The sequence below is a fragment of the Aureobasidium namibiae genome (assembly GCF_000721765.1).
Source record: "Aureobasidium namibiae CBS 147.97 unplaced genomic scaffold scaffold_9, whole genome shotgun sequence".
Classification (NCBI taxonomy): Eukaryota; Fungi; Ascomycota; class Dothideomycetes; order Dothideales; family Saccotheciaceae; genus Aureobasidium; species Aureobasidium namibiae.
In genome coordinates, this window is record NW_013581200.1 from 642,300 (window position 1) to 669,772 (window position 27,473).

General features: G+C 50.6%; 11 protein-coding genes across 11 annotated transcripts; 6 read left to right on the plus strand and 5 right to left on the minus strand.

Annotated features, from left to right (window-relative positions):
• Positions 1–1,864: 1,864 nt before the first annotated feature.
• Positions 1,865–4,167, plus strand: M436DRAFT_73136 (UDP-glucose 4-epimerase; the record flags this gene model as incomplete). The annotated part of the gene is made up of 3 exons (XM_013571823.1): positions 1,865–2,187; positions 2,305–3,237; positions 4,125–4,167. The coding sequence occupies 3 exons, from the start codon at positions 1,865–1,867 to the stop codon at positions 4,165–4,167; spliced, it is 1,299 nt and encodes a 432-aa protein (XP_013427277.1).
• An 87-nt stretch (positions 4,168–4,254) lies between these two features.
• Positions 4,255–4,812, minus strand: M436DRAFT_73137 (uncharacterized protein; the record flags this gene model as incomplete). The annotated part of the gene is made up of 1 exon (XM_013571824.1): positions 4,255–4,812. One exon carries the CDS (start codon positions 4,810–4,812, stop codon positions 4,255–4,257), a length of 558 nt encoding a protein of 185 aa, XP_013427278.1.
• A 242-nt stretch (positions 4,813–5,054) lies between these two features.
• On the plus strand, positions 5,055–6,087 carry M436DRAFT_64138 (TPR-like protein; the record flags this gene model as incomplete). The annotated part of the gene is made up of 3 exons (XM_013571704.1): positions 5,055–5,096; positions 5,157–5,795; positions 5,848–6,087. 3 exons carry the CDS (start codon positions 5,055–5,057, stop codon positions 6,085–6,087), a joined length of 921 nt encoding a protein of 306 aa, XP_013427158.1.
• Positions 6,088–6,312: 225 nt separating this feature from the next.
• M436DRAFT_47349 (uncharacterized protein) lies at positions 6,313–6,832 on the minus strand (the record flags this gene model as incomplete). The annotated part of the gene is made up of 3 exons (XM_013571575.1): positions 6,313–6,547; positions 6,610–6,703; positions 6,778–6,832. The coding sequence occupies 3 exons, from the start codon at positions 6,830–6,832 to the stop codon at positions 6,313–6,315; spliced, it is 384 nt and encodes a 127-aa protein (XP_013427029.1).
• An 843-nt stretch (positions 6,833–7,675) lies between these two features.
• M436DRAFT_47229 (uncharacterized protein) lies at positions 7,676–13,924 on the plus strand (the record flags this gene model as incomplete). The annotated part of the gene is made up of 2 exons (XM_013571551.1): positions 7,676–8,295; positions 8,344–13,924. 2 exons carry the CDS (start codon positions 7,676–7,678, stop codon positions 13,922–13,924), a joined length of 6,201 nt encoding a protein of 2,066 aa, XP_013427005.1.
• A 489-nt stretch (positions 13,925–14,413) lies between these two features.
• On the minus strand, positions 14,414–15,700 carry M436DRAFT_22927 (uncharacterized protein; the record flags this gene model as incomplete). The annotated part of the gene is made up of 1 exon (XM_013571476.1): positions 14,414–15,700. A coding segment is annotated over one exon (1,287 nt), but the record flags the coding sequence as incomplete, so codon positions are not given.
• A 971-nt stretch (positions 15,701–16,671) lies between these two features.
• Positions 16,672–17,199, minus strand: M436DRAFT_64141 (uncharacterized protein; the record flags this gene model as incomplete). Its single annotated transcript, XM_013571705.1, has 1 exon — positions 16,672–17,199. The coding sequence occupies one exon, from the start codon at positions 17,197–17,199 to the stop codon at positions 16,672–16,674; it is 528 nt and encodes a 175-aa protein (XP_013427159.1).
• Positions 17,200–17,785: 586 nt separating this feature from the next.
• Positions 17,786–19,072, plus strand: M436DRAFT_47093 (uncharacterized protein; the record flags this gene model as incomplete). Its single annotated transcript, XM_013571516.1, has 2 exons — positions 17,786–18,258; positions 18,322–19,072. 2 exons carry the CDS (start codon positions 17,786–17,788, stop codon positions 19,070–19,072), a joined length of 1,224 nt encoding a protein of 407 aa, XP_013426970.1.
• Positions 19,073–19,349: 277 nt separating this feature from the next.
• On the minus strand, positions 19,350–20,232 carry M436DRAFT_64143 (uncharacterized protein; the record flags this gene model as incomplete). The annotated part of the gene is made up of 3 exons (XM_013571706.1): positions 19,350–19,874; positions 19,915–19,960; positions 20,189–20,232. The coding sequence occupies 3 exons, from the start codon at positions 20,230–20,232 to the stop codon at positions 19,350–19,352; spliced, it is 615 nt and encodes a 204-aa protein (XP_013427160.1).
• An 875-nt stretch (positions 20,233–21,107) lies between these two features.
• Positions 21,108–22,626, plus strand: M436DRAFT_47886 (mannan endo-1,6-alpha-mannosidase; the record flags this gene model as incomplete). Its single annotated transcript, XM_013571650.1, has 3 exons — positions 21,108–21,207; positions 21,266–21,975; positions 22,027–22,626. 3 exons carry the CDS (start codon positions 21,108–21,110, stop codon positions 22,624–22,626), a joined length of 1,410 nt encoding a protein of 469 aa, XP_013427104.1.
• Positions 22,627–22,912: 286 nt separating this feature from the next.
• On the plus strand, positions 22,913–26,590 carry M436DRAFT_47053 (uncharacterized protein; the record flags this gene model as incomplete). Its single annotated transcript, XM_013571508.1, has 7 exons — positions 22,913–24,906; positions 24,958–25,341; positions 25,405–25,436; positions 25,491–25,781; positions 25,838–26,077; positions 26,122–26,462; positions 26,516–26,590. The coding sequence occupies 7 exons, from the start codon at positions 22,913–22,915 to the stop codon at positions 26,588–26,590; spliced, it is 3,357 nt and encodes a 1,118-aa protein (XP_013426962.1).
• Between the last annotated feature and the right edge of the window lie 883 nt (positions 26,591–27,473).

Sequence of the window (27,473 nt, forward strand, 5' to 3'; positions counted from 1 at the left end):
CAACATGCAGGTCGAAGCTGGATCGGAAATTCTGTACAGGTAGTTCGTGTTCAGACACACAAAAGCTCTTGACCAGTGATAGCTTGGGTGGAGAAAAGACTGGCTCGGAAGTAGCTTTCTCGCTGGTGATCTGTGTATCTTTTTGTGTTCTGGGGAATGAACTCTTGGGCTGCGTCCACCTTGCTGGGAGCTCCAGGAACCTCTTGATACTCGGTGGTAAAAGGTCCTCCTTCAGGCGGCGCTTCTTCCGAATGTGCTGGATGATCAAGTTGGAGACTCCAAGGACGAAAAATGTGCACCCGACTGAGATGACAAGGATTTGGTACCAGTAAGTCGTCAGCTCCGAGCCCTTGAGTGTCGCATTCCAGTTGATCAAGAACCTGGTGCCGGAAGCGTTGTCAGTGTTCGGCCCAGTTAGAGAGGGTTGGAAGAAGGACGCCATGGTTGTATGGTTCCTGATTGCCTGCTATGCATGAAACCAGCAAACATTGCGATTTCTTTGCAGCAACGAGGAAGCATCGAAGGCATGTCAATGCTCAAGCTGTCAAACGATGGAGTCTTTGATGTGACGTTCTGAAAGCATAGCATTGACAGCAACGAGGACAGCCGAGCTATGTGGCATATTACTTTTGATTGGCAGCGTCGGTGAGGCATAGCTGTGTTAGAGTTAGAGGAAACTGTGCATCATCATTCCGGCTGAGCATGTATGAACACATCTACAGCCATCATACTAGCATCCACTTTCGTCTGGATCTACAGATGGTGTCGTTGATATCGATATTACTATTGAAGCCTCACATCAAGGCAATTGCTCCCGAGTTTGTGTAGTCCTTGTGTCTGACAGTCGTCGGTGAGGAAAGGGGGAATCGACATTGGTGACCTGCTGACCGCATCACGATCTCGAGGATGGTGTCGTCTTCCTGCGGCAATACGGCGGTTGTTGTCAATTAAGGTGCAAGTCTGCAAAGCGGCGATGGAAGCTCTCGCTTCACTTTCCTCATTCGGACGACGCGTCTTGCCGTCGTTCGCGACTTCCCTCCATCGAGTGTCCTCCCCAAGATTATTCATCTCATGCTTTCAACTCTGTCAACTCTGACTTTGGACAAGTGGGTCATGTTTTTACGCGCCTAAACGCTGGATGGAGATGCTTCCTCGGTTCGCGCGACCAATGATGAAGGCATCTACCAATTAGCTGCGGCTTTCTTTGGCCTTCACCACTACACATTGTATTGACCTAAGCAGCCACCAATGCTCTGGACCTCTCACGCCTGCGAATCACATTGCCTCGATTCTTTGTACACGTTAGTCGAACAGGTCTGCGATGCGTCTATTACAGGAAGCCCTCTCGCTGCGTGCAATCTGCGACGGTAAACCAACGGGGATGAGCATTGAAGCCGAGACTCCTGAGCAAATCAGACATCAGCCGATCAGTTTTGGTCGATATGCTCGGATCGTAAAAACCTCAAGCTGCGGATCTTCTGGACAAAAGGATGCTCGCGTAGACGCGAGGCATCGCAGATGCGTTCGGTTCTTGTCTTCTCACCGCGTGCAACTTGACTTTGAGCGACATCCCTAACACGGTTGGCTGGTCGTCCAATACTACTGATGTCACGGTCGTAACGCTGCAGTGCTTTTGCAAATCCAGAGTCTCGATGATGTGGCTCGTGATGTAACAGGGGGCCTACTTGGTTCCTGTGTTGAAGCTCTGAAACCACATGTGAAGTCTAACGTCTTGTGCAGGACTCGATGATGCTGATGTTCCCCTTGAGGTCTTCAATTGAGGAGGAGCACGCTGCTACACATCTTCTCATAAGTCGAAACAAGCGATTGTAACTCGACATATCACATGCTACCGTACAGCAGAATGCCATCACACAGTCGGCCCATCGAAGAATCGCTCCAGGACAAGGCGGAGCGCTTTCGCGCAGAGATACAATCGTTCCCAGTATGTCTTGTTACTGGTGGAGCAGGTTACATCGGCTCGCATACAGTTCTTGAACTGCTCAATGCAGGTGTTGCTGTGGTTGTGATCGATAACCTGTGCAACAGCCACATGGAGTCTCTGTGTCGTGTACACTACATTGCTCGGACTGAGTCTCAACGTCTTCAACAATCGGGCAATGTGCCGCCTATCTTTTTCCATCAAGTTGACATTCGGAGCACGAGATCCATGAACCAAGTCTTCGAGTTTTGGCAGTCCGACAAGACTCATGCCGAGAGAGCTGTCTTTCCTGTGAGCGTTGGTGATGTCTCTGCAAACAAGGCATACCCTATGCTCGACTGTGTTCTGAACCCAGCAAAAAGAGCTCAGCAAAGCCCACAAGCCAAGGACCCGTCAGCTTGGGGCAAGATCACGGCTGTCATTCACTTTGCTGCTCTCAAAGCTGTTGGAGAGTCCATCACAAAGCCACTGGAGTACTACGAAAATAATGTCGCCGCACTTGTAGTCTTGCTCAAAGCCATGAAAGCTCATTCTGTCAACAATCTCATCTTCTCCTCAAGTGCTGTGGTCTATGGCGTTGGCCATGAGGCTGGCATTACAGAGGAAACTGTTCAAGTTGCTGGCAAGGGCTCTGGAGGTGGTCTTCTCACCAACCCTTACGGACGCTCCAAGTGGATGTCGGAAGAGATCATCAATGACTACTGCGTCGCGGATCCCAACTTCCACGCCATATCGCTACGTTACTTCAACCCTACCGGCTCTCATCCAAGCGGGTTGATTGGTGAAGATCCCAAGGGTACACCAAACAACATTGTGCCCGTTATCCTCCAGGCATATCAACGTCGTCGCAGCCGTGTCCACGTGTTTGGATGCAACTACGATACTTCCGATGGCACTGGTGTGCGTGACTATATCCATGTCAGCGACCTTGCCATGGGCCATCTAGCAGCCCTCCGCAAAGCCACAAAGCAACCCGACCCCGTCCCCGAAGACGAAGAACTCGATGGTCAGAACCCCGTCTCAAACTACAACGTCTACAACCTAGGCACAGGACGTGGCTACTCAGTCCTCGAGATCATCAAAGCCTTCAGCAACGCCGCCGGCACTGCCATCCCCTTTACCGTCGGCGAGGCCCGTGCAGGAGACCTGGGCACCGTGACTGCCTCTCCAGACAAAGCAGCCTCTGACCTCGATTGGCGCGCCGAGTTTGATCTGCAGGATATGTGCCGCGACGTATTCAACTGGGCAGCTGCGAATCCCACTGGCTACGAGACTCTGAGACGCTTGTCGACCATGTCAGGCATGAGCAGCAGTGAAATGCGCCGTCAATCCGTTGCCACCGGTCTCTTTGACCGCGAAGCAGACTTTGACGCCTTCATCAGCACCTCCCTCGACTCCATCGATAACTCTGGTGCTGCCAAGGATGGCTCGGGACGTCGTATGTCTCAGCATGGAGCCAACTTTAGCAACATGCTCAGGAAGATGAGGAGTGTTTCTCACAGTAGCGCTGAAAATGAGGATCAGCACAATCCATTCGGCAACTATGCATTGAGCAATAGCCCTGGCGCTGCAGCTACTCCGAGGTTTTCGATGCCATGGGGCGGGGGTGATGCAATCGCCGAGGGGGACGAAGAGGGCGACGAGGACTTGGGACCGATGCTGAGTCCTTCTACTAGTAGAAACTTGCCGGTGAGATCGAAGTAGTTTGTCGAGTGTTTCTGTGTTGTGCGAGGTGTGGGATGTATTCGTGGCTGGGTTTTGTACCTTGCCTGAACTTAGTGGTGTGCAGATATCTGGATAATAAACACATGCAATCACATGGAATCTTGACATTGATTTTGGAACGCTGAATCTGTTCAGCCGCGTGTCATCTGGTATCCTTCGAGTCGCTTTTGCTTGACGTGAACATCCACGGCACGATTTCATCTCTGTCGAATGAACCGTGCCAGCTCTGACTACAGAAATGATGGAGACGGATATTCGTCCCTCAGCTTGACTGATGGTCTTGACTTCTCAGACACATCGCCACTTCCCCAACCCCCCACTGTCTCTTGTGCTTTATTTTTCGAGACTGAGGTGTTGGATGGTTGATCCATGATCTTCGGAGTAAAATCCTCGATGGCTGGGCAGCAAGAGTCTGTCCAGGGGCACAACAAGGACGTTTACCTCTTTCCTTCCCCAGGAAATATCGAGTCAACCATAAGGACATACTCGATGCGATATGAGCGCGACAGAGCCTTCTTTGGCAGAAATACCACTCGTGTTCAGCGTTGAAAGCATGTCTTCAGGGCAACCCTGGCCTTATGCAGCCATTATGCTTCCTTTCCGCCATCGACAACAAAATACCTTCCCACCTTCTTCGTTGCCTGACCAAGCACATCCCAACTCTGCGCACTTTCACCCTCTTCAGCAGCTTCCTGCCTCCTTCTAATTCTCTTGTAGTATTTCCCTTTGACCTCTTCCCTGCTCAACGCATCTTTCAGTTGGTCCAAACCAATCTCTTGATCCTTGATTGCCGTGCTTGTTTCATCACGTAGACTTTGCAGAGGCGTGATGCCAGTGGTATCGACACTGCGGATGTGTGTGACGAAGTGCAGGTGTGAGTGGAGAGAGTGTAGCATTTTTTGCTCGGCGGTGGCATCTTTTGGTGGTGGGAGAGCGGAGAGGCGGAGGAGGTGGTGTAGTTGTTTGGAGGTTATTGTTGGTGTGTCTGAGGATGAGGAGGAGGCAGAAGGGAGTAGTGTGTCCAAGGACCAGGTTGGATTTGAAAGAAGGGCATCGACATCGAGTTTTGAGCGGGTGGATCGCGTGGTGTGGAAGCTGCGGGTGAGACAGCGCGAGAGATGTGGTCGTAGTGTGAGAGGTGTCATCTTGGATGATTCTGAAGTGGCTGCCTTGTTTGAGAGACAGTAAATGTTTTGTGGTGGTGATGAATTGGGAGTTGTCGGCCAATCACAGCGGGGCAGGGTCCGGATACGTCAGCGGGCGGGCCGAGCTGCTCGGGAGCCTCCAACACCAACAACTCGCCTTTTTTGTAAGGTACACACCACCTTTCCTCTCTGTCGCATACGCTTCGCCCTCTCTGCTGTAGACAGACTTGCATACACACACCATGGCTTCCTCACTCGCCGCAGAGCAAGACCTGCTCAACAAGGTACTTCTCCCTCGTCTCCTTTTCCCATCTCTCGAACACCCACTGACACCTCATGCACAGGCGATCAAGCAAGAAAAGAGCGCCACAGGCGGCTTCTCCTTCTTCGGCGGCAAGCAAGAAAAATACGAACGCGCCGTGGAAATGTACCGCACGGCCGCAAACGCCTACCGCGTCAAACTGACCTCCATCGACGACCCGGAAACCACCTCTCTCGCAATCTCCCAAGCAGGCTCTGCCCTTGAATCCGCCGCTCGCATCTGCACCGATAACCTCGAGGAACCCCTGGATGCGGTAAACATCTACAACGAAGCGTTCAAACTCTACCATGAGGTGCAGCCTGAGAAAGCTGCTGCGATGCTCGAGCAAGCCATCAATAAGCAAAAGCAACTGGGACGATGGAGGCCCGCCGCTACAAACACGGAGAGCTTGGCCCAGCATTACCAGCAGGTGTTGGGGAACAATGCCAAAGCTATCGAGGCCTACAAGGACACGTTGAAGTGCTACAAGCAAGATCCCGCTCCGGCGCTCGAGAACAAGATTACGTTGGCACTCTCAGATTTGCAGGCCTTGGAGGGAGACTACAGATCTGCGATTGAAGGTTACGAAGCCGCGGCCGACAAGGCCCAAAACAACAATTTGCTGGCGTGGAATATCAAGAACTACCTCTTCCAGGCGGGTATCTGTCATCTGGCTACTGGTGTGAGTTCTTCTTCCTTTGCTCTTGCCAACTCCTTGCTAATGTATGCGACAGGACATGGTAGCCACCTCGCGCGCCTTTGACGAATGGCGCTCCAAACACGCTCAATTCACCTCAGCCCGCGAGTTCCAACTCCTCAACGATTTGAAAGAGGCAGTGGAGCAAGGAGACCAGGACATGTTTGCCGACCGTCTGTTCCAGTTCGATCAGATGCAAAAGTTGAACAAGTGGCAGACTACCGTACTACTCAGGATCAAGGAGAAGATTGAGAGTCTGGATGAGGATTTCTCTTAGGTTTCTGGCGGGAATAGAAGGCAGAAAGAGATGCAAGAAGGGTGGAGGACGGAAAGAGAAGCTTTGTGTTGCGAGGTCATGACTACGGGCGTTTTTGGGTTATTACAACTTTTTTTGATATCCAGTCCTTTGCAGTATTTGTTCGGTGGATGGCTTTAATCTTCGATCGACACCATCAATCATTCTTCTACACCTTTGTTGTTTTTGCGTCTTTGTCTCTCTCTCTCAATTCGTCTTGCCGTTCTCCCTCGGACTCTCCTCACCACCTTGACTGGCTCCAAAGAAACCTAGGCCCCACCAAGCCTTCTTGGGAGCAACTTCTGTCTTTGCATGATCCTTAGCGTGTTGTATCGTTGATGTGGCCTCCTCTTTTGCTTCTTGAAGGTGTTGTTTTACTTCTGCTCCGATGGATCTGTCGTTGTCTACGGCTGGAATCGCAGGGTCATGTTTTGTTGGTGGGCTGTGAGGTAGAGGTTAGTGGAGGTGTTGGAGAAGAATGTGGAAAGCAATGAGAAGGCTTACATGGCTCCACCGTGTGCTTGTTGGAATTCCTCTACATTCTTTCCTTCTCTTTCTGCTGCTTGCTTCTGAAACTCTGGTTGGAATACCGAGATGCCTAGGTTTTATGGACTGGTTAGCTCTTGCATGTCTTTCGTTTGCCTCGAAAAAGTTCAATGCTGGGTATCTCACCTGTGGCAATTCCGCAGACGGTGGCTAGTGCGGGAGCGATCAATCTTTTCGACATTGTTTCTGATGCTTGTGTATAGCAGAAAACCACTCGGGTTCTCTAGAGATTCGATGATGAGCACGAAGCAAAGATCTTGGCAGCGGTGACGTGGGGTGCAACGCGTGCCGAGGGCGGGAATTGGATCGCGTCCGAGACGCGTCTTCATCGTCGAGTGTCGTTGTGAGCAACAAGCATCTTTTTTTTTTTTCGATATTGCGATGAAGACCGGGTCAAATGAGCGAATGGAGACAGCGTGGCTATGTCCCGGACTCGGATGAAGAGGAAATTGTTCTGGACGATAACGACCACACGAATAGCGGGAATCATGCTGGAGACCATGTAACAACACGATCGCCGACGAGGGAGAATCAGCGATATGCGTCCGAAGAGTTATTCGACGACTCGGGAGTACCAGAAAGAGCTGTGTCGACCAGAAAAATACCCAAGTACTGGGAACCCATCACAAGCTCTCCTCAGTCCTCGCAGGACACCACATTCGAACTACCTCAAGAGCATCTCGAGACGCCGAGGGCGGTGCAGAAGCCAACAGCTGGGCAACCGATAGTCTTGATTACCCAGACCCGAAGAGCAGAGTCACCGCCAGAGTTCAACAAGAATGCCAGGACCTACAGCAAGAAGTTCAAACCTGGGGCGTTGAGGAGGATCAAGAGCACCGTCAAGACGACTGAGAACTTCGAGCAAGATGATGGAGTGGAAGACGATGAATTCATGGATATCGATGCGCTGGTCAGCGAGAATGGTGAGCCAGAACAAGCCCCGCCTTCGTCAGCCCCCTTGTTCGCTCCTTCCCAGACTGGGCGACGCTTGTCGGTCTCGAGTTCCGACTTGTCGGACGTCGACATGGACCTCATCTCCTCTCCACAACCCGTTTTCCTCCCGCCCACCAGTACGGCAAGAACAACCGACTCGATACCCAGACTTCCCAGTCAGCCAGAGGCAACCGCTCTGGAAGATGCCATCAACTCTCTCTCAGATCAACACCTTGCTGAGCTTGCTGCTCAACAACCTCGACGCAACCTACGGACACGAAAGGCCATCCAGTTGCACCCATATCTCATCGATCTTGAACAATATCGTCGCACCCTCAAGGCTCGTGGTCTGAGGCCTATCCAGATTGCCACCAACAGCCAGCGACCAAGAGATCAGCATGACTCGCAAGACGCAGAGTTCCATCAAGAAGAAAGTCAGCCGCGACGTCACCAGTTGGAGCACACTCAAGAGTCAACTCCCCCAGACTCTTCTGCTTCCCCAGTCCGCCAACAGCCGCCACGTCTTGACCTGTCCAGCCTGCTCGCTGAAGACCAAGACGAGTTTCCCGATATTGACGCTGCCATCCGTCGTCATGTTATAGGCGGTACTCAGATTCACCACAAGCGCCGCAAGACTCTTGAGACGCCTCACACCGACCACAATGGACGTGAACTACCTTCGTCGACAGCAAGAGCCAGGGGAAGACTAAAGTCGTTGAACCTCAATCGGACACAGACAATCACAAACGGAGGTCTCAGACAAGATCTGCTGCTGCCTTCGCCTCCGAGGACATCCAGTCCAGCCAACGTCGAAGTCACGCCTGCCGCTCCTCCGCGGTTCAGACTCCCGCATGGCCTGACGTCTGCTGCTGTCCAGACTCCACTTCCTTCGTCTCCTGAATTGCCGCCTTCCACATCTGTCAGACGTTCTCGTCAAATAGTCCTATCATCCGACGACGATGACCCGAGCAACGCCAATGCTGGTGTCCAAGTCAGCTCTTCTTCAGAATCAGACCAAAACGATAGACAGCTTATGCGCATGCGCCGCAAGATCAAGGGAGTATTACCCGCTTCTTACCTCAAGCTTGACAGACAAGTGCGACAGCCATCGCCTTCTGTGGCTCCTTCGGAAGCCCGGCTCGAGACACCGAGACCGACGGCTCCCGTCAGAGGTGTGGCCCAGCGCAGGATCGGAAGCAATTCTATCACTCTCGCTCGCCAAAACAGCCATGTGGTCTTCTCTGACAATTCCGGATCCGACGGCTCGGATGCAGAGCTCGCAGCTCCACGCTTGTTACAGACTAGGTTGCCCTCACCCATCACCGGACGCCCGCAAGGTAGGCCTTTCGAGACGCCGGAAGTTGATGAACATGATGAAATCGATGATATGTTGCCCACAGTTGGAAGGTCTCATTTCAGGTTACCTGGCAACAAGAGACAGTCTAAGCTTCCAAGCACATTCACACGCACCAAGTCTTCGTCGCATGCAGCCCATACTGGTCAAAAACGAAAGGTCACTGGTGACACTACAGCTCGAACATCCGCGTCGTATTCCAATCCAAGGACAATTACGAAAGCAGCTACTAGGATGCCGAAGCCGATAAAGCTGAGTATCTTGGATGTCACAACCTCTAACGAGCCGAAATCGCCACGAGAAATATCTAAACCTCAATTCGTTCGTCTTGCCGCGCGTCAAGCACGGAATAGACCTGATCATGGCAGACATAGCCCAACCAACAAAGATGTTCGTCTTGCGACCAGGGAAGATACACAAGATGCCCTCGAGCCATTGATGTCCTGGCAAGCAGGCAATCTGAGTCGCAGCTGGAAGCCTCCGGCGCAGCATTCCCGTGCGGTTGGCAATGACACCAATGCATCGGAACCAGTCCGACCAGACGACCGGCAGGAAGAATCTGCAGACAGGGGTGCCCCCATACACCGCAGACCCGGACAACCACGACCTTTCGTCGGCGCGAGACCAACACGTTCTCAGCAGCTGCGAGAGGGAAGCAACAATGCACGGAAGCGTACTGCGCCAGGTATACTTCGAGCAAACCAACGGAATATCCTCGAACGGAATCATCGTATGCGGCCCGCTCAATTGGAGACCGCAGCACGAGTTACAAATCGTGTTCTAGAACCGCCCACGTTCGCTGCAGCTCCGTCTCGGCTGATGGAGATCTTTGCTCGAGACAGACCTGATCAGCCGGCTTCCAAATTCCGGCTCGAGCGCTTTCTCAATGACAGGGATGACCGAGCTGAGGCTGCTGTGCCGGATCAGATGCCAGGTCATGACACCGATATGACAGGCACTGAGAAAGTCGCTTTGCCTTCACGGCCTCGCAAAAGACTTGCTCGACGCTTCGATGTTGAGACTGCGAAGTTTCGTCAGCCAAATGAGCCGTTACCTGTTAATGTACCTTCTATATCGGCTGAAGGCCCAGAACCTGCGAATTTGCATGACACCCCTGAGCATGAAACTCTCACAGGCTTAGGGGCTTTTGGTACTCGATATCCTACAGACTTCGATGTTAGACCGCTGGAAGTTGGTACCTATCTGGCTACTAGCACATTTGTGGGTAGTGGAGACTTCAGCGACTGCTTGACACTACGCAACCGGGACCTTGACATGCCTGCTGGTCGCATTACTGTTGAGGTCACTGGTCGTTTGTTACATTGGAGTGCCTGGGACGAAGAAGTCTCTGCTGGTCTGGGCACCATCTTGTCAGCCTCCGCAAACGAATTACATGGTGTTGGCGAATTCGAGGGTGAGGAGATGCGACAAACAGCCATTGAAGATACCATTGCACGTTTCGACTATTTCTTACGGTCGATCGTCAGGTACCTCTCAGGCTGTATCCACTTCCTGGACCCCATTGATCGATCTTCGAGCTTGGACCGCCTTTCTCGATTTGTTGATGAGTTTGAAGAAATGGTCGAGGCTGAGATTGTCCGTCTCAAGTCTCACTCGCATATACGGGCTCATGTCGACAGGCTTGTAGTTGACACTTTGTTGTACCTGCTCTGCATCACTGCCCAGTCTGTGGTCGTCTCACGACACCCTGCTGCTGTGCTCAGACAACAGACACTTTTTATGCAGAAGTGTGTTCGCCTGAGTTCGAAGGTCATCGCTGCAGCGCTACCCTCGAGGCTCACCACGATCCGTGAGTTCTTAGAGACACATCGAGAACACGCCAAACGTGATTCTGGTATCCAGGAGCAAGACATTGCGATCAAAAGCATTGTGATTGTCAATCACGTGCTCAGAACCATCGATGCATCCAACAAGCTCGCTGATATCCTCACCACACATTTGGGGCATGCAATAGCAAAATCCTGTAACATACATTCTCTTGATCAGATATGGTATGACCTCTTCTCTGTTCAACCTCTCCTCGAGATTGACGCACAAGGTATATTTCGACCAAGAAGCAGATTCCAAGCAGCCAATGACAACTGGAATCTGGTGAAGATGCTGTTGCAGCGAATGTTCGCGCTGTACCCAGCTACCAGCAAAGCACGCAACCCTACGCTGAACGAATATGTACGAGCCTGCCTGACTCGTGTCTATCATTTGATCGTACGCTGGGGCTGGCGAAGATGTGAGACTGCACTGGGCACGATATACGACTTCTTTGCTGGTAACAATCTCTCGCAGCTCCCCAAAGAAGAGGGTAAAGGCTCGCCACGCTTTCTGGAAGATCTTGACAAGGACCCGAGTATTGACCTTGAAGCGTCTGATTGCGCCTTTCACATCTTCCTCAAGTCGCTTGTGGTAGGCTTACGAGGTTTGCAAGAGTTGCTGCCCGAGAACAAGGTCAGAGGATTTGCATGGAGATTCATTCCTAACCATGGCCGCACGTACCACAAAGAACAAGAAGTCACTCACGTCGCACTCAATGCACTACGCAACCATCACGACTTGCTATGTACGCTCTACTGGGTCATGCCTCAGGGTTGTGGACCTCGACTACAAATGATAAGAGACTTGGTAGACCATGATACTTCGCACCGAGAAGCTTGTCGCCTTAGCGTCCACGCCTGGGGTATACTCGTTCGATACCAGCTCTCTCAAGTCGAGCAATTCAACGATCTGGATACCCTGGCTTCATGGTATAGGGATATGATTACGACTACCATATCTCAGTATCGTCTTGCTAGATCTGAGGCAGAAGCACAATATGCTGCTGCAAAAACTGCGGGCTCGACTGACATATCGCCCGAGATGCTTGAGATGACTATCACGGCCAACCAGCGAAGCATATTTGCGATTCTGCAAGATCTGCTTTTGGCAATGCAGAATGCTGTCAAGATTGCCAAAGCTTGGTCTACCGTCCGTGATCTTGTCGAGCAGTCAAATGTCATCGAAGTGCTGAAATTGTTCGATTTGGATCAGCCCAGACTTTCTATTGCAATCATTGAAGCACTAGACATTGTCAATGAGCTGCTTGTCGTCAAGAACAGGCTTCGCGTCCCCAAGCAGCAAGAGAGCCAACCGGGCAGTGATGACAGTCAGGACTATGGTGATTGGTCCTTCATGGATCAAGTCGTTGAGGATGAGCCTGTCGACTCGGAGCCAAAGACATCGGAGGTGGCGTTCCTGCAAGAACCTCTTACTTCTCTTCTATCAACATGCTTCGGCTCTGAGAAAAGTCCTGATGATGCTTTGCTCAAGAAGCTCGTTGGTGTCTGGACCGCTACTGCCCAACAGTTCGTCAACGAGGATACTCACGACTGGTCAAGCTTCTTGGACGTCTACAGCTCGACCTCATGGTTCCAGCTTCGTACCACAGAGCAGAGGCACAAGTACACCTGCTACTTCTTGGCCTCTGTCATCAAGAGCGACAAGGCAAGTCTTACCAATCATCGAGCTCTGTTCATCAAGGCATGGTTTGTGTCGTTATTTGAGAGAGAGTCGATGCTCAAATTCCAGCACCGCATCACAGCAAACCTTCTGGAGAGAGCGACTTCTGAACCGTTGCTGCACAATCTGCCCTTTGCTGCAGGCCGGGAGACTGGCGAGTACCGAATCACCTTGGCCGACCTTCGTCAGAGAAGAATCAGCCTCATCGGTAGCGTGCTGGCAAACATGCATACCTCACTGAACTCAATTGACTCTTCATCAACGGCGGGAAGCAAAAGAGAATATGTCGACATGCTCAAGGCTGCTATGCAACACATGCGTGGCACTTACGAACAGCTACAGAACTTGTCTGGCCAGCTCGGCGGGTCGTCTTACGAGAACGTTAAAGGGGCCTACGTCGAGTTTGTCCAGTCAATAATTTCGCTCATGCAGCAACACACATCCGACATCTGTCCCATTGATCCATTCTTTGTGGACTCTGCCGCTTTCCCTCTACCAGTGGACGATCCAACATATGTCAAAGCGAAGCTCAAAAGTTATGATTCGAAGCTGGGAGATAGTCGAGCTCGCAAGCAGCTTGCTGTGTTTCTGCAAACAGTCAGTGAGCGCGCTGCTTCAGAGAACCAGCAACCGTATCTCATCAAGCAGATGTATGAGACTCTCATTGGAGGAGCGTCACGAGAACTCAGAAATGTGATACTCACGGCTTTGCTACCGGCCTACATCCAATGTTCGAGTACCTTCCACCAAGGATGTATCCTGGCTGCGCCGCTCATCGAGGCTAGTGCCATGGTCATACATGCCATGATATACGATCTCGATCTGGCCGACGAAGAAAGCACGAAGACCGACGTCGATACTATTACCTGCGTCCTTGCTGTGACACAAGACTTCGCCCTCTCTGTGCAACCTCAGATGATGACGCGAGACATGGGATGTTTACGAGTCCTCGCAGCAATCTTTGATGTGGCCGAACAAAGTCTTACGTTTGTCGAATACGTCCACCGGGCAAGAGGCGCGGCTAACGACGCGATGAATTTACTCCACCGTATCATGGCTTTGGGTGACAAGTTGAGCCGTCGCATCATGGACACGGCTCCTGATGCAGCTGACATGAATATCTCAATCTCGCTTGATGGTCAGATTTACGATAGCGTGCACTGCTCATGGCAAGACACACTGAACTTTGCCACGCGCAATCTCTCCGACTCACTTGCAAGAGCACCACAAAAGAACTGGAACACAGATCTCGCGAGCTTCCAAGTGGAGAGTATGCGGGTCGTGGCTGCGATTGAAATGTTTCGACGTAGCTACAATATGATTCTGGGTGGATATGTGGTGCAGAATGTTGTTGAGGACCTTGACAGCGATGTAGACGAGGAGGCGGAAAAAGAAGAAGAGCAAGAGGTGCAGAGGCTTGGGGTTGATGAGATGATTAGGGGGTTACAGGAGCTTGGGTGGCAAAGTCTGATGTGATAGGAACGAGATGTTGCTATTGCTAGATGACGGTTATGATATTGCTTTTATCGAATCGATTGTGCATGGCAATCCAGCAAACACATTGATACAACTGGAATAGGAAGGAAGTGATAATGTGTCGCAGTCACCACCCAGAAATCCTCACACGATACATCAATCCGCTGCCAACAGGATCTTGCATAGATTACTCTGTATAAGGAGAATGTTTCAGTCTTATCATTGGTTTTACCGTACGCGTCAAACAAGAGATTTACATGAACCTCAATCTAATAAGGTTCATCTTGATAAAGTAGGTGGATGACTAAGAAATATCTATACACAGTCATGAGATGATTACCTACAAGATGTAATAATCTTGAAAAAAATACAGCCATACCTATCAATCTGCCTTCCACTCTTCCGTCACTGTTCACTACCACCGACTTGCTCCTCGTCAACTCTAGCAGTCTTGCCATGCACCTGAACATCACCATTTCTGAACACAGGATCGTCCTTTTGTGGGAAATACGCACTCCAAGCCTGCCAACTCTCATAGGTACGGCTAGGATATCGTTCCTTGGCCACCTTGCCCAACTCCTCGATGCTCTTCTTTCCACCTTCAAAGCTGTCTTTGTATGGGAACACATGCGCACCTTCGTCTGGAATTCGTCGGTCACGAACAGCCATGAGGACGGATATGGCGTCGTAGATGGCTTTTGGTTGAGGCAAGAACGAGATGATTCTGCCAAATGGAGCGTACAGAAGTGACTTTTGAGGTGAGTAGACGTCACCAGAACCGATACTGTCATTGCCAGACTTGATCTGTGATTCGAGTTTTGTAATCTTTGTGCTGATGTCTGGAATGGCGGTTTGAGTGGGCATCTCGCGATTGATTCCTTCGAGCATCCACCTCAACACGACGTCAGACAAGACATTGTTGGGTTCCAGAGTGCCAGAAAGCAGATTTGGTATCAGAACGATGAGACGCTCGAGAGCATCGACTGCTCTACGACGCAGAAACTTGAAGCGTTGGCGACCGACATCGTAGTGACAGCCCGGAAACCACGTTTCGTGAATATGAGGTGCTGACTTGCCATTATCGCGGTCGCGTTTGGTGAGACATGGTTGGAACAGCGACAGACGATCATGGATACAGCAAGCATGGTAGACTTGATCAACGCTGCTTGAGACGACTTGATCCCAAAGAGTGGGGTAGGAAGGTCCGTTGCCAGCGTCCAGGGAGGGAATGCCGATGCTACCGACAGTATCCAGAAGACCCATGAACTTGACTGGTGTTGCGACGTCCCAGCTTGCTCTTTTTCTAAACTCTTTGCTCTGGGGCGATGATGGCTTATCCGCGTCGTATGGTGATGAGTAGATGCGGTAGACTTGATCACAAAGATCACGAGAGGGGTTCTTGACGATGCCGCAGTTGTTGATCATGCCTACTACACAGCGTACTGTGTATGCGCCTCTGCTCAGACCGAACACCCAAACTTCTGTTCCTTCGCGGTAGTATTGTGCGATGTATTGGTAGATTTCCACGCAGGTTTCTCCTATGTCGTTCGCGGTAGCACCATTGAAGAGGTAGGCGAAAAAGGTGCTTCCAAGGCCAATACCGTTAAAGTACTTTGCTCGAAGTTTTCGTGATGGATCTTCGAGTTCTCTTGATCCTTTGGCGTTCTTCATGTCGATACCTGTCATCTCGGCGAGTATCTGAATGTTGGTCCGGGTATCAGTTTCTGGACCACACCATGTTCCGTCGCAGAAGACTAGTAGTCTCTGAGGTTCCGAAGCAGGTCGCATTGTGAGGATGCGAACCGATGGCGGTCTTCGTGTGACAGGATGATTCGATGGAGAAGTGTGCACAGTTGGAAGGAAGGGTGTTATTGCAATGATGACAATTGAGTATGTACAAAACGAAGACAAACAAAGAGGAGGGAAACAAGACCAGGCAGGGCGTTTATATCTTCAGACCGATTCAAAAGGATCAGCACATGCGAAACCGCTTTCTTAGCTATCTTCTGTGGCTTACCGCAGTCATGCATATATACAGTATGCCTCAGCCCCAAAAGCTTGCCTCAGCTGAGATACCGACCTTTGCCCGTTTTCGCGATTTTCATGGGATATGCAGCCTTGGTGGGAGTCGGAGGATTAATTTGGCTTTGGTGACACTGCGCACGGCTGAACGAGACCTGAAGACTGGGAAAGCTGCAGCGGCATGCTGTGTTTATGAAGAAAGTGATCAGGGGTCCCTCGCGGAAGGAGCTTGGAGAGACAAGGGCCGTGCGGTCAGCAGGACACGCGCGCAGGGGATGAGAGGTGGCCAGGCTCAACGGCATTCATCACGTTTGTACGTCAGCACCCTCGTTTGTTGACCAGGGTATCGGTGTATCATCACAATGGCAATGCCTTGATGTGCTTGACCAAAGAGGTCGGAGTGTGGTTAGATTTGATAGTTAGTGGACGAGACAGAACGTGGACAAATGGCTCGGTGCGTGATATTAGCGTGCCAAAGGTCTTGGTATCCAGCAAACCTTGCTTACCCCTCCAACTTTGCGCCATCTTCAAATACTGCCAACCTCGAAGCAACAAACCACCACCAGACTTTGTATCTCTACTCGCGAAGTGTTCGCAGAATTCACATCTTCGGTGTCTTTGATCTTCCTCCATCAACTCTCGAGCTTCTCGTGTTCAGTACAGCCGCTCGTGGCGTAAGCAAAGCATGACGAGCCTTATCTAGCTCGCGACTTGGGATCCTACAATCAGGCCGCTTCCTTGATCGCCGATGCTTCGTAATTCAGGACTGCGCTTCGCCGCTCTTGAAGCCTGCGGCTGTGAAGATGTCTCAGGCAGCGGGACCAGAGATAGCCACCACAGAACAGGCATATAAGAACGATCTGGACATGTCTGAAATAAGGCTTGTGCGATGAGGTTGCACCTTCTTCCTGACTTGGTGCCTCGGGCGATGTCCGAACAGATGAACCTGTGGTCGGTGTCATGAGAGCAGGAATGGTCTTCGAGACAAGCGTCATGGGACTGTGAGTAGCCACTGTCGCTAACACGTATTGCGTCGAAGTTTCTCCAGGAACAGCCGTGTATGGTATACCGACAGTCTCGATCTGCGATGGCGAGGGTATAGCAGTGTTGACCACAAGGACATATGCCGTGTGCGATCCAGGCCAAGTAGAGTAGGTTGTGGTGTATGTTGACGTTTGTTTTGAAATGTCGTCGACAGTCCAGACATATTCATAGGCCACTAGGGCAAGCACGTATGACTGAGAAAAGGCCATTCTGCTTCCGGAGATATGGGCGAGGGATGCTCAAGTATGGCAGCAGTAAAGGTTTGATTGAAGATGGCGGGGAGTCAAAGATGGCTGGAGTTGGAGTGTAATTCAAGACGCAAGCCAAAACACTACTGCGAGAGGACGAAACCCGATCAATATCTCTGCCGTCGCTTTGACGTGTTTTGGACATTCCGGGTGCCATTTTTGGCAGGTATTGACCCGACAATTTGGTTCGAAACCCGTGGCGAGTCAGTTCATTTTGGCGCGCGCTTGCATACATTAACTATCCTTCTTCTCAAGCAAGAAATTCTTGATCACACCAACAGCATCTGCATGCTACATGCAGATGTGCCGATCGCTCGGCATAGACATGTTCACATCGCATACTCCTGGATGCCTGATTGTATCAGACAGAAAGACGCGCCTGCATCGCATATTCCTGGATGCATAATCACACGGGAAAAAAGCCGCGACATGCAGAATGCATTGCTTCTCGTATTGCTATAACATGTCGCTGGGCGCTTAACGCACCACAAGATTGGCCATCTTCCATGACATGTTCCAGAACTCATGTAAGGCCAGTATGAGATTGATGGTTGGGAGAGGATCAAGGTTCGTACAAGAACCACTACATGTTTCTGATACCAGTCTCTGCCATGGTCAGCGTATCGTTTTCCTTCGAGACTCTGCTTCCTCAAGCCGTTCAGCCATGTTCACTCCTGCGTTGACTGCTTCTGAGGCTCAATTTACCCTGTTCCCATCCCCTTCACTGTCACTGCCGGCTATCGCGCACACCACTCTCGTCCACGCAGTACGGCGAGATGATTCCTCGGAAGTCTTGACAAACGATCAGACCTGTGGCTACACGAGTGGTGCGTGGTCTTCTGCTGTGACCTGCGGTCCACAGGCATCTTGCACATACTATGCGGTCCCGAATGCTCCGAACTTCGGCTGCTGCACCGATGGTCAGGGCTGTGATTATGTTTCGACATGTCTGGACTATGGAGCAAAAGGAAACATCAACACTTATGCTGGTGTTGGACTCGGCAACCAGAAGTTCATGTGGTGAGTATCATATCCAAAGCAAAGATCAACTTGTGTCATGTCTGACGTTGTGTTGCTGTTCAGTGGCTCGTTAATTCCGTACTGCTCGACTCTTGTTCTCTATGGCCAGACATATGGTCCTGGATCCACTCAATCTTACTATTATTACAGCTGTCAAGCAACGACTGCTCCACCCGTCATTGCGTTCCAGACAACTTTCGACGAAAGAGACGCTGCTGCCAGTTCGACAACTGCCTCAACATCGCCCACTACAATAAATCCTTCATCGAGTCCTACCACTTCTACCACATCATCGAGTAGCTTGAATTTATCGAGCACTATCAACAGCGTTCCAAACTCTTCGCAACCGACTCAGACAGCATCATCAGACGCAACGAATCCGACCAAGTCAGATGGCACTTCGACCTCATCGAATCTTCCATCCTCGTCCATCGCAATGCCTTCAGCAACTTCGACCCATCAAACATCGTCCACCGGTCTCTCCCAAACTTCCCAAATCGGCACCGCAGTCGGTGCAAGCATCGGAGTGTGTATACTCCTCGCTTCCCTTGCCTTCTGGTTCTACCGTCATCGCAAAGCAAAAGCAGACAGGAAATGGCTCAATCAGCCTCCTCAAAGTTTTGATGTCTATCCTCAACACATGGACAGCACCAAATCAGCATTTCCGTTCGACTATAGATCGACTTCTCAACGGACAAACTTCTCAGGGAAGTCGGAAGGAGGGATGCAGACAATATACGAGCTTTCTACCACTGGTGGAACGCATGAGCTTTCTTCTACTGGTAGAATGTATGAGCTGCCCGCTAATCACTGAGACCGAGGTCATTGTGGCTGAGAGCAGCTGTCGTATGAGTCCGTCTACATCACTCTTGAATATCAGATCTGGAATATTACCTTGTTCAGTTTCTCTTCTGTATACGTAATTATAGTTCATGAAAGCCATTTCTCGACGATTGGACCTCCTTCAAAACAGTCAGAATGTCGCGACTTTATATAGCCACTCTGTAAGAAATGGTGAAGTGAGTCTATACAGTTGATTCTCAAGTACTGAACTCTATGAACTATCTGATTACTCACGGCTTTGACCTCTGTTAGTCTGATTTGATAGGATGCAGCACCAGATGGTGAGTACAGCTCCCATTAGTATATTCCCACCACAGCCTTGGTGCATCACCCGCCCAGTAGAAGTAACTCGCACTCAGCCACTGGTGTTCTGGCAGCCCGATATCCGAACACCACAGCAGTCCGGCATGCTCGCCACCAGCAGGGTTCCATGCTAGACCTTTGTTTGCCATGTTGTCCAATTCTTTTCCTTGATCTTCTGGTGTCTCAGCGTGGAACTCCAGATTGAAGGCCACTAGGTGAGGGATGTAGACCGCTTTCAATCCGTGCAACAGGGAACACGTCTCAAGTGTCGACTCGCTGACCACCCAAGCAATGAATTTTTGTTGCTTCTGAGATATGATGGGATCGATGAGCGGGGACAATGTTATCAACCCAGCTTCTCCATCCATGCCCCAGATATCGTTCTTTTTGACGGGTGCTTTAGGGCCTTGCGGGTCGACGTAGAACTTGGCGTACGGATGGACCCTAGACCCCACTGTCCGGCAGAGATGCTGTTTGGAACAGCTGTGCGTCAACCTGGCCAAATCTTACATGCTGGGATTGAGTATTTTGGAAGCGAGATACCAGATGCTCTGTTCTGATGAAGTGCCAAGTTACAAAATTGATAAGTTGCAAACAAGAAGAGGGCACTGGCTGTACGAAACAACACAGCAGTTTTCGGCATATGGGCAGTCGCACGATGACAGGCAATTTTTCCCGCTGCATGTCGGGTTTAGTGGTGTCAGAGCATGATCCTAAAGCACTGCCTTCTCCGTGTTCGTTATAGTCCTGTATAACATGCAATGATTGCAAAGCTGGCGCTTACCCACATTGCGGCACAGCAAGCGTCGAGGAGACCGATGGATGCATCGTGGACCACATTCTGGTGAATGGTGAGAGGTTTCCCGCCGTTGCGAGATATGGTGGCAGGTCTTTATATCCGGCTTTGCTTATTCCCGCGCCTGTTGAAGAAGTCGCCAAAATTCACGCTGCGTTCTTGCTCTGAGAGCCACAACAACCAGGTCTGACTTTGGACCAACACGGTGTCATCACAACTCCATTTGTTTTCTTACGAAGTGTCATTGACTTTGCAAGATGCTCACGATCGATTCTTGAAAGTGATGATGTCCTTCCCGTAGCAACGCGGGCCGAGACTGCCGGCGGACTCAAAATTCAAATACCGCCCCAGGGTGACGACACACTCGACAACCCCGTGGAGCACTCCAGGACAACACATACCGGTCCTTGGAGGCGGCTACACACAAGGGAGCACCCTGTAAACGGCACCTGCGTCATGGCTGGCCATATCGTCGGACTCGTATCATCTGCTTTCCCAAACTTCAAAGTCAAACCTCAATATTTGAACTTGAGGTAAAATATTCTGCCATCTATTGTACTACCGCTCGCACGATGACCATATCGATACAGCGGATCTTCTCTCTTTTACAAACCTCGACATGTGATTGGTGTTGGTAAGAATGCGTGGATCGCCAGGGGTGTTTGTTTGCACACCAGCCGCGTACCTTTGTGAAAATAGACGGGCTATTGTTGTCGTCGTAAGCCTATCTGATCGGATACCCGGCAGCCTCCTGCCACCCGTCGTCATTGTCTCAACGGTACTAAACAAGAAATAGCCAAATGCTTGACAATGCTTAGCACTGCCTGTAGTATGCTAATCTCGCCTTTCCCCATATCTTGGTGGCTCGCATCAGATCCCCCAATCTCGACCTCCCAATACAGCATCAATGGCGTTAAGGGCGTTTTCGAGATATGTGCGGTTCTGCACCTATACCATTCTTTTCGCAAATCTCACCAATGCTGTTTCACTTGACGTTACAGATGCAGGTACGAATGATCGTTGAAGTCCTCCAAGGTGCAGCCCAGGGTCTAACCATCGCCAAAGATTCGGTACGAAACGCCTCCAAAACCATCGCCAATGGCTTGATGGCATGGTATAAAGGCAACGATACGGGTGGGACCCCAGGTATATTACCAGGCCCTTACTACTGGTGGGAAGCTGGAGGCATGTTTGGCCATATGATCAACTACTGGTACTACACTGGAGATACCTATTACAACGACATCGTCTCCGAGGCCATACTATTCCAAGTCGGTACAGGTAACGACTTCCTCCCAGCAAATCAGACAAAAGACGAAGGCAATGATGATCAGGTGTTCTGGGCGTTCACAGCCATGGACGCTGCCGAGCTCAACTTTCCTGAATCGACGAGCGCAGATGCGCCTTCTTGGCTTTCTTTGGCTCAAGCAGTCTTCAACGAGATGGCTGCGCGTTGGGATACCGGTACCTGTGGAGGTGGCTTGCGATGGCAAATCTACACGTTCAACGCAGGCTACGATTACAAAAACTCGATTTCGAATCTTGGTCTTTTCCAGTTGGCCGCACGTCTTGCCAGGTATACCGATAACTCGACCTACGTGAGTTGGGCCGAGAAGACCTGGGACTGGTACTCGCAAGCTTCGCTCTGGGACGCAGAAACCTATGAGATTTTCGATGGTACAACAACAGACAGTAATTGTACATCTGTGGATCACTTCCAATGGACGTACAATTATGCAGCGGCAATAAGTGGCGCTGCATATATGTACAATCACGTAAGCTCATCAAGAGCTTCATCGAGACCCCTTCGCTAACACAATAGACAGACATCTGATGCAAGCTGGCTGGACATTGTCGAAGGTTTAGTGAACACCACATTCACGACCTTCTTTCCAACCTCTATGGGCGACAAGATCATGGTCGAGATAACTTGTCAACCGCTCGGAAACTGCGACACTGATCAATTGTCCTTCAAGTCATATCTGGCTCGTTCGCTGGCAGTCACCACTCAGCTCATTCCCTCTTTGAAGGACACGATATACCCATATCTCCAAGCTTCGGCACAAGGAGCAGCTGGCCAATGCGATGGCGGTGACACCGGATATATTTGCGGACAGGAATGGAACACGACAGTGTGGGACGGAACGTACGGAGTTGGTCAAGAAATGTCTGCGTTGGCCGTCATCCAATCGTTGATGCTCGATGTCAACCAAGAGGCGGAATACAGTCCTCCATTGACGAGCTCTACGGGTGGTAATAGTACAAGCGATCCTAGTGCCGGAACAGGCAGTACTGGTGCGAAATTTGAGCCGACGATTGCTACGAGGACGATCACTACTGGTGATAGAGCAGGGGCCGCGATATTGACTGTTGCGATTGTGGTGTTCCTTGTTGGAGGGTCAATGTGGTTGGTCTTGTTTGATTAAGATCTGGCATTCACATCAGGCGTTATTATACCCAAGACTAATTCACATGCGAAATAGAAGCCTTTATGCTTGAGACCAAAGAGGTCCCTTCCAAAACACTGATGGACTCAAGCCCGTGACGCAATAAAGAAGCAGAAAAAAAAAAGAAAAAAAAACAGCCTTGGCGATCCCGAGCTGAGGATCCCTTAGCCGCGTAACTCGGCCGGCGATGGCAGATGCAGTCATGTTGCGACGACGTGGAAAGAACCCGAGGGTAGTAGAGTAGGGCTCATGGTGATTTGTAGGCATGCTTCCTCTCCCTGTTGCCTCAGCACCTCTCCCAATCGAGCTCGATAGCCTCGTCGACTTTGTCGCAGACGACGACCGACCCACTTTCATCCTCGATCATGCGACAACCAATATCGTGTACCGCAACAATGCTTTCGATGCCTTGATAGCTACCGTACCTCCGAGCTCTTCTTTTCCCTCATGGCTGGTCTCGCTACTTGACGCAGCTTGTCTTGGTGCCAGACCAGCACCACGCACCACCGAGACGCTCGCCACGTTTGACGATAGAGTCTGGTCAAGAAAGAGAATTGGTACATCATGGGTTACTGTCACTTGCCACGGGCCAGTCCACAATCGTCCTTCACCTGCAGTACCACAACAAGGCTTCGGTCGAGCGTCTGCTCCAGATGCAAATTCTCTGAAACGTCAAGAGTCCGACACAGGCTCGACTATTTCGAGCTCGACAGATTACTCAAACGCATCGTCCCTCGATCTTGACACGCCTTTCGAGCAGTTGACAGTTGACTGGCTTCTGTCTTCAAAACCACTTCCAGATGCCTGGTTCGACTCTCTACACAGCCTCGACTGGGCCAATACCACTGTTGGTCCCATTCAGTCTTGGGATCCTATGATGAGACAGATGTTTTCTACCATACTCTCTTCTGAAGAGCCTCGCGTCTTGCTGTGGGGAAACGACATGCTCAACCTCTACAACGAGCATGCCCGTTTTGTCTATGGCGACACATTCCCTGGCTCTCTTGGCGTACCCCTAGAACAAGTCTGGGGAGAAGCCGTCTGTGCCGACCTGTCCAAGATGATTAGGTCAGGTATCAAAAAAGGAAAGCCGATATGTCAGAGGAACCATGAGTTGATATTGGCGAGACATGGTTTCCCCGAGAGCTTATTCTTCGACGTTGTCTTTCTCCCTATTCCTTCACCTGATGGACGCTATCTAGGTGTTATTACAGAATTCAATGAGATCACTGAGAAGGTGCTGCAGAGAAATCGCCAGGAAATATCAAAATCTCTGCTGGAGTCCTTCTCAAAAGTCTCTGATCTGCACCAGCTTTGGCAAACATTCGTGGAAACCGTCAACCACAACTCCCGAGATCTTTCATATGCAATCGTCTACACCACGACAGGAAACCAGTGTCCCGAGACATTTGAGTTGGAGGCTTCTTGCAACGTCGACAGCCCTGAGCAATATTCCCCGCGTGGCATCATTGCAGCCGTGGAAAGTGCAAACGGTCAGGTCTTCAGTCTGCAGCGAAGCAAGAACACACTACCACTGCCGCTGGCCGTACCCGTGCCCGATGTTGGCTCTGTCGACACAGCTTACGTTTTGCCCATCATCGGTCTTGACGGTGTCCATGTTCGTGCTATTGTGGTGCTAGGTCTCGACCCAAGAAGAGCTTTGAGTCCTAGTATTCGTCAGTTCGCCGAATCCATTCGCGACATGCTTTTCAAGTCTGCGGCGCTCTACTCGCTGCCCTCGGAGCATCGCGAATCTCGCGATGTCTCACGAGCTCTCGCTCAACAATTGGAAACCATGACCTTGAAGGCTGAGGAGAGCGAACAAAACTTCAGCAGAATGTTGCGTGATGCACCTATTGGTATGTGCATGCATAGAGAAGACGGCCATTGCGTGTACGTCAATGACGTATGTCTCGAACTTCTCGGCATGAGCAAAGTCGAATTCTACAAAGCCGCTGAAGTCGGGCTAGCCTGGCGAGACGCTGTTCACGAGGAAGACTTTGAAGCTGTCAGTCAAATCTGGAGCTCTGCTATCGAGAAAGGAACAGCTGTAAGTGCTGAGTTCCGAGTCAAAGCAGCCTGTTCAGAACAGGATGTTCGCTGGCTTGAAATAAGCGCTCAGCAACGTCATGATAAAGAGGGCAACCTGGAGTACCTGTATGTTTGGCTCAGAGACATCTCAAGCAGAAAGCAACTTGCCGAACAAAAACTGCAAGACGCTCTAGAGACCAAGAGAAGATCGGAAATCTTCATTGACATGTATGACACCCATGATGATGAGGTCGATGAAAATTCGCTAACGGTGCATAGGATATCACACGAGATGCGAAACCCGCTTGGAGCAATCCTGCTACTCGCCGATGGTATTCTTACCTCACTACCTCCCATTCCGGATGGTGATCAAGCCAGTGTTCTGACACCTGATCTACGACATACGCTCTTGGATACTGCAGCTAACATTCAGCTTTGCGCAAAGCACATGAAACAAATTGCCGAAGAAGTGCTCACATTCAGTCGTCTGGATTCTAAGCTTCTGGTTCTTTCACCTGAGAAGATACGACCATTAGAGACAGTGCAGTCGGTTCTGAAGATGGTCAAGGCAGAACTTGATTACGATCGGATCCAAGGCTCAGTGGAGATACAGAAGAGCTACCTTGATCTCGCAATTGATAATGTTCTGCTTGACCCAGGAAGGTAAATTGCATCGAGTTTGCGAATCTCAAGATCATAGGATGCTGATTCTGCTCTTCTCTTTAGGCTCTCGCAGGTCATCCTCAATCTAATGACCAGTAGGTTTTGACTGCAATTGGGAGAAAGGAATGTATATTGACAGTATCCTACAGATGCTATCAAGTTTACCAAGAATTCAAGCAACCGAAATATCGTAATCAGTTTAGCTGCATCGCGAACGAAGCCAACTGCTGAAGACTGTCGAGTCATGCTTGTGGAGCCTCGCGGAGACAAACCCGTCAAGGTAGCACGACGCATGTCGATAACCGACGACCCTATTGGCGAGGATGTTTTCTTGATATTCAGTGTCCGAGACACTGGCTGCGGATTGACGCCCACTGAGATGGGTCATCTTTTCCACCGGTTCAGTCAGGCTTCGCCTAAGACTTACAAACAATATGGCGGTTCGTACAGATATAGTCATTGAGACGAAGCGCCACACCAGACTAACAAGATTTAGGTTCCGGGCTTGGCCTCTTCATTTCTCGTGAGCTTGTGGAGCTGCAAGGTGGCCAAATTGGCGTACACAGCGAATTCGGCAAAGGATCGACATTTGCATTCTACGTGGAGACTGCTCGCATCGAGACGCCTGTTGAATTGCCGGCTGCACAACAAGTTCAGACGTCAGACGGCGATCTACCGCGAGTAGTAGACGGTCGAATTGCGCAAAAAACGCATGCACCAGACCTTCACGTTCTGGGTGAGTACAATCGCCCATGAAGATGATGCATTGCTGACAACCAGTAGTTGTGGAGGACAACGCAATCAACCAGAAGATTCTCGCACAGCAACTTCGCAAGACAGGTTGTGCGAAGGTTCATGTTGCTGACCATGGTCTGGATGCTCTTGAGATTCTGTCGTCGACAACGTTCCACAAGTCCGCTGGAGTGGAGCAGATCCCTCTGTCTGTTATCCTTCTGGACGTGGAGATGCCTATCATGGATGGATTGACGTGTGCACGACGCATTCGTGAGCTTGAGCAAATGAAGGAAATTGTTCGACATGTGCCGATTATCGGTATTACAGCAAATGCTCGTGTCGAGCAGATTGCCTCGTGTATTGAGGCTGGTATGGATGAGGTCGTGGTAAGTTGTGACAAGTCCTTGATATCGTGATGTTCTGCTAACAACATACGCAGACGAAACCCTTCCGCGTCATGGATCTGCTTCCTCGCATACTGGCTCTCGTCAATCAACACACTCCAATTCTGTGAGAGGTCCGCACAGCATCCGTTCCCAGCATTGGGATGCCCACCCGGTTCCCTATGAGCCAATGAATATAGCAGCTGGTCCTCTTCGGCAAAGCTTGCTTCGCGAGGATGCGTGCACTGGCGTCAAGCAAGCACTAGGTTACATCTACTGTACTCTTGAGTCAGTGGAAGACAGGCCAAGATCAAGGACACTTCCTCACTCTTCTGTAAGACCAGCGTGGTGTACGCTGCTCTTGTAGGCTGAGGTCCTGAGCAAAAGCCTCTAGGTTCTTGAGTCTTATCTCGCGCATGTACTGGGCTTGCTCGCCCTGGGGTCTCGTCTTGTCGATGGTGTTGATTTTATCTGCGAACATGACGGCCCAGATGGCATAGCCACAGAGACAGACAGCTGCGCAACCGAATATGACGACGGCTATGGTTGCACCAGGGGTTAGAGCCATGGTCGGGAGACGACAAAGCGGGTCGAGTCAGAGAGTCGTGCTAGTGTCCCCTAATCTGAACCCGAAGCTGGTGTCTGGAAGATTGATCGAGGTCGAAATATGGCACCAGAAGCTCGCATCTCTGGTCGCCGACACCACTTTATATACATTTGTATACTTCAATCTCACTCCTGCATATCTACATCATGGCATGCTGCATACGATTTCTCTGGATATATAATTCGCAGATTTTTCGAGCCGACCAATAGACGAAACACAAAGACTCTGAGCGAGTGTCATTGTGCTGCTACTGTAAGATTCTGACACGGGCATTTCTTGATACACACTTGGCTTGACATGCCAATCATCTGGTTGGTTGATTTATCGAGCCGGCCAATCAGCTTGCAGCAGGTGTGGGGATTCCCTGTATGCATCCTTCCAATATCATCCGTGCCCTGACAACCAGG